We start from the raw sequence: 5,749 nt of genomic DNA, 5'->3' as shown, positions 1-5,749 counted from the left end.
TACTTAGGTTATTCCAAGGGAAATTTTTGCCATATTTTCACATTTTGGTATTGGTGAATTTTTTTTTTTTTTTTTTTTTTTTTTTTTTTTTTTGCATTTACCTATTTTTCCTATTAAAGTTGATTTTTTGGGTATTTATCCAATTTTCCTATTAAAGTGAGTTTTTTTGTGCATTTATACACTTTTCTTGTTGAAGGTGTGTTTTTATATATATATTTTCTGTGTAATTAATGCAATTTTGGTATTTGCCACATTTTTCTTTGTTTACTTTTCACATTCACAATTTTCTTAAATTAAGTGTTTTCAATGATTAATCATTACAAATTTAATTGAGTTTAACACTTGTGAACTACTTTGCATTTACTTAGAATTCTTTTCAAGTGTATTGTTGTTTAACACTTGTGAATTAATTTTAAAATTTTTGTCATTACATAACACTGAATTTTAATTTAATAATTTGATTTCTTGATTTTTAATAAGTTAATTTTGATTTAATTTTATTTGATAAGTAATTCAAGAATCAATTAAACTTTGTGTTGTTTTCGAATAATAGTAAATTTCCCTGAGATTGTGAATTTCACTTATAAACTTTGAGTTTAATGATAATTTTTTATATTTAAAATTTTTATGAGCATTTTTTTCCACCAGTATATTAAGTTTGTTTAGGTAGAAATATAGTATGATCGTAGAGCTGTTTTCCTTCAATTTAATTGAAGTGAGTTAGAACCAGGGAAATACTTAACATTTTTAAGTTGTTGATGGAGTGATGCCCTTTAATTAATTCCGTATAAGATTATCTCACACCTGTTTTTATGACCTTAGTCTGATTTTCTGCAATACTGGTAAGTTGTTTAAGGGATCACTATTGCCTTTAGAGTATTTAATTCTTTTTATCTGTGACGAAGGTTCAGGTCTCTGGCTGTTGTGAGGTAACTATTTTATGATTGGTAAGTGTAGTTACCAGATACTTGGCACTTCGTCACACTATATATCCGTGTGTGATAAATGGAAAAGAAATTCCTGGCATAAAAGAATAGACACAGACATGATTAGAGATTTGAGATTAGTTAACAAAAGCTAAAGATGGTCTGAAGTTCTAAGGTTATCATCGCTGACTAGAGCACAAAAATATAATAGTGGGATTTATGAGTAAAAAAATTAAACCATTTCAAGATTGTTTTTCTCTTGAAGAAAGCTAATTTTTATTACCTGTTTGTAGCCAGCTTCCTGTCTAGACTATATTCACATTTGTATCTCGATTAATGTACCCGCAATCGTTATTGGCTACAAAACCATCAATAAAGCAAGTAAGATAAACAACAGAGGTCTCCCACTAAAAAAAAAAAAAAAAAAAAAAGTAAATAAACACCCACTTGTAAAAAGCACTGTAAATCGGAAACTCAACAGTCCGTTTATTACACAGTCCAAAAACAATCAGGATATTGTTAATCACTATGCGTTTAAATAAGAAAAAGCCCATTCCGTAAAAGTTGAAGATTTTGAAATCAATCATCATCATTGTAACTGATGACATGAATCTGTCAGGAGGGAGCTGCATATCAGATCACGCTGAAAGTCTATTTTGCGACCTATTTCTTATATATATAACTGTTGCACCCCAATTACAGATTAATGAGTTGTAAGTTGGTCAGTGTCCTCACTTCTGACTTCAGAAAGATGTATTCCTACATCCTTCGCACACCTACCAGTAACCGAAATATGTGGCTTCCTCTGCTAGATTTTTTTTATTTACTACAGAAGTATAATGGAGAAGTAAGAAAAAGCACTGTGACGTATACAATGATAAATATCAAAGGAAAGTGAAGTCCTGACACTTGCGACAACAGTAAAAGAAATGTGTGATGGGAGGCGGCCCTAGTAAACGAGACTGGCCAGCAGTTCGTCAAATCTCTCAGTGAAGATTCTCATAAGTCCCTTGAAAAAGATAATCATGCTGTTGTTGCAGTATTAATTATTTAGAAATAGTTGAAAGATAATAAATAAGTCACAGGTCAATAATGTTACAGTCAAGATTGGTTAGAACAGCTTAGACTAGTGCATTTTCAATGAGAAAGGTTTTACATAGGGTATTTTTAAATCAATAATTCTTCATTAAATCTACCTAGAATATTACCTAAGGCATAAGTTTTATTTAAAAGAAAACACTCCATAAGTTTACGAGCAGAGAGGTTAAACCATAGGATCAAGAAAATTTCATAGATCTGAGAAAAATTAGAAGGCAGTTTTTCTAAAGTTACTGTACGTTATAGCGTAAGCTATGAACAGAACATGAATAAGCACTTTTAAAGAACATTTACTGACAGAGGTCCGAGATTTTGCTGAATGACACAAGATCAGGAAAATGGAATCGTATAAAAGAAACTGTTGTCTCTTTAAAGGCATGGGTGTATAGAATTTATTATCAAATTAAAAAAAAGAGGACATTATTAATAGCGGATGAATGCAGGAAGAAAAGTATCCATATCTTTTCACATTGTCATAGGGCAAATGGTCAGTCCTACATTTAACAGGAACTGGGACATGACATACATTTTTATTCATTAAGGTTATGGCTTATGTAGCTTGATGACTTGCTGACAAAGGTAAATAAACAGTGAAGCAATAATCTACTCTTGGAATATAGACGAGAAAGTTCATATGCTCGCCTGAAAAGGTTTGCTAAAGATGTCAAAATTGCATTTGATGAAGGGAATAAACGGGGGAAACTTGAAGTTAGGTATAAGATAAAGCAAAATATTTTCTCAAGAATAATAAAAAACAGTAGGATAAAGTAAAGATTAAGAAACATTTCTCTGTTTCTCAACAATCAGGAACATTATTAGATGATGAACAGTTATTCCATCATCTTTGAAACAGAAGTGTTCGGGATTTATCATCTTCTACACTGTGAGTGAAAGGATATGGCTGTGAGTAAATGTTCAAGTCTAAAGCACGGGTAATTTTAGCGTAAGTGCAAAACTATATAAAAGATTCTTGCCCTGAACATCGTCGAAGAATGCTACACGATTGCAGACATGAGCCAAATACGGAATATGGATAAAATATGAATAGAAAAAAATCATACTGAAAGGTGAAAGGATTTCTTTTGCAGATTTACACAGCAGTTATCAGATTAGATCGAATATCCAGAAGGCATCGGTGAAGTGTGATGGCATCAATTATTCCGTGACGTTAAATTTTCATGAACACTGATTACAGCCATGGCTTTACCAGTATAAAAAAAAAAAACAGAACTTAGATGCTGTCCATAGTAAAACACATTAACTTGGTTTGATTAACAGTTTTCCTCTCGAAGGTAATTGTAAAATCATTTCCCATATCCCTATAGAATTATCTAGTTTGTTTCCTCAAAGAGACGAAATTAATTTATATTGGTCAAGATATATTCGTTGTTGCCTTCCATGTTATGAGAAACAAATCTACAATAACGTAGTGTATGACATTCCATTACGTGCGGTATGAGCGTACTCTTGCAGGTTTACCAAGAATAGGAAGAATTCAAGGAAAACAAAGTAATCGAGGGATATAATTTCTAAATGTTAATTATCTTCATTACTGTTTAATCTTTAAGATTACGCTGAATCCCAAAAGATTTTATAAAACAGAAAGATTAAGTATGCACAGGTCTTACAGATAAAAAAGAAAAAACTATTTATATTATAAAAGAAAACTTGAAAACAAATAGTGATAACTCCTACCTGGGTATGGGCTGGATCTCCGTGATGGCTCATGTTGTAAGAGAAGTAACGATCAGCAAAAGGCGAATGAGGTGAATATTTTCAGGCTTATGTTGCAGCTCTAAGTCCTCGCTGTTTTTTGAATGGGTGATACGATGGCCCCAGAAATTCTACTTCAAAATATTCGCTTTATCAGTCTAATCTCTACAAAAATGCCGTCGAACCAGAATACAAAGGAACAAGTGATGCCTACGCTTTCTGATAACCATGATGTGTTCGATTCTTTTGATGCTGGTTTGCGACAGAAATGAAGAGTTTTACCATAAACTTTTTATTCTGTTCCTAATAGGTTATCATGCACGCATTCTCAAACTAGCTATCAATACAAATCAATTTATTAAAAAAGTAATATATGCCATTACCGGATTATTGAGAAAAATGAACGCCATTATAAGCAACTTGGATACACGACAACTTGTAAGTACTTCATATCCTGGCCCTCATATCAATTTCTGAGATAAAGGTCGTGGTGATTCATCAGAAAACTTCAGTCGAACTAATGCTGATAATGAATTTGAACCACAGCTTTTAGATACAAAAGGTCAAAAAGGACATAATAATCGTTATCATTACTCTTTTCACCCTTAAACATCGACTGCACATGACAGTTTTTCACCATTTTATTCTTACTTTACTCACAAAATTGATATTAGTAGAACAGTTTACCTAGTGAAACTATCTTATGCTTCATTACAGGGAAGAGTTTGTTTCTTAAAAATATATTGAATCACCAACTGTGTTTGAAAGGTCCAGAAGTATATCAGTATTTGTGACGCATCCAGCCTATCCCTGTTCTACTAATTAAAAATGTAACCGGACCTGGCTTTCAATCATTGTCAGTTTCTGACGTTTTTCTGACAACGACGTATTCATTTTGAGATGATCTTATCGTTTCCGTTACTCTTGAACCATTAACAGTTATTAATACTATCGAAGATGTAACCTAGTTTGAAAAGGATGACGCTGCGTGCCCTAGGGGTCTGATAGACAAAATAACACAGTACTGAAATGAAAATAAAGAAGCGAAGAAAAAACTGCAAGACGATTAACAAAGAAAAGCAAATGGGATAATGAATTTTAAATGTGAAGCGTCACATAAATGCTCGCTCGATAAACATACTGCACCTATATCTGATTGAATTTCCAAAGTTCCGAGGCTTCAACTACATGACTGACAAGAACATTCCATAATTTGCTTATTAGCTGAAACATCACTTTTAAATAAGAGTATAGAAGAGATGTCGCACACAGAAAAAAGGCAAGACTGTTGTCTCTGGCATCAAGCCTAATACTAGGTATTAGGTCTGCATTGTCATTAAAGGTTTGAATGCATAATAATCAAAATATTGTGCTTAAAATCAATATTTAAATCTGGATTGAAAAATTCACTGAAAGGTAATCGTTGGTACAACAGTTTAATATGTTACCTGCTGAAGAACAAACCATAAAGCAAATGAAAACTCTGTTGAGGAGAGAATCAAGATATATCGTCAGGATAGATAGGGTTTTAAAAACCTTGGAAGACTCCTATTGTGCCTTTTTTGTTCCAGTGTTTCTAAAAAGCTATCCTGCGGTCAAGAATGATGACTAGAATTATAAATGACCTGCATCCGGTTAGAGATTTAGTTGGATAGTGCTCACTGTACTAGACCTACTAACAATCATACTTAGAGGTTTATTAAGGATCAGCTTTTTTCACATAGTTTGCATCATACATTAATTTGAGCTAAATCCATGTTAAGAATATGTTTACTACCATATGCTCACTACCAGGAGATAAGAATGATGCAAATACTGCAACATCATCAGGATAAGCAACCGATGTGTTTTCTAACCCAAACCCCAAATCACATGTACAGTACATAAGATATATAAGAGTGGACCCATAACGCTACCCTGAAGAACACCATTTCACATTTCTCATGTTACTGCAGTTTCTGTTAACAATTAACTTTCTGCAATCTATTTATTAAAACTTCATTGACAATACT

At 32.6% G+C, this 5,749-nt stretch overlaps 1 protein-coding gene across 1 annotated transcript in view; it reads right to left on the bottom strand.

Moving 5' to 3' along the window:
- The window catches only part of LOC135218565 (histidine-rich glycoprotein-like), a 5,235-nt gene extending 1,357 nt beyond the window's left edge, over positions 1 to 3,878 (bottom strand). The window contains exon 1 of the mRNA XM_064254941.1: positions 3,720 to 3,878. Coding sequence (XP_064111011.1) covers positions 3,720 to 3,752 — 33 coding nt within the window. The 5' untranslated portion in view covers positions 3,753 to 3,878. The remainder of the gene's footprint in view (positions 1 to 3,719) is intronic.
- Between the last annotated feature and the right edge of the window lie 1,871 nt (positions 3,879 to 5,749).

The sequence above is a fragment of the Macrobrachium nipponense genome, chromosome 9 (assembly GCF_015104395.2).
Source record: "Macrobrachium nipponense isolate FS-2020 chromosome 9, ASM1510439v2, whole genome shotgun sequence".
In the NCBI taxonomy this organism is placed as follows: domain Eukaryota; kingdom Metazoa; phylum Arthropoda; class Malacostraca; order Decapoda; family Palaemonidae; genus Macrobrachium; species Macrobrachium nipponense.
The sequence above is the reverse complement of the archived record's forward strand: the minus strand, read 5'-3'. Positions and strand labels throughout refer to the sequence as shown.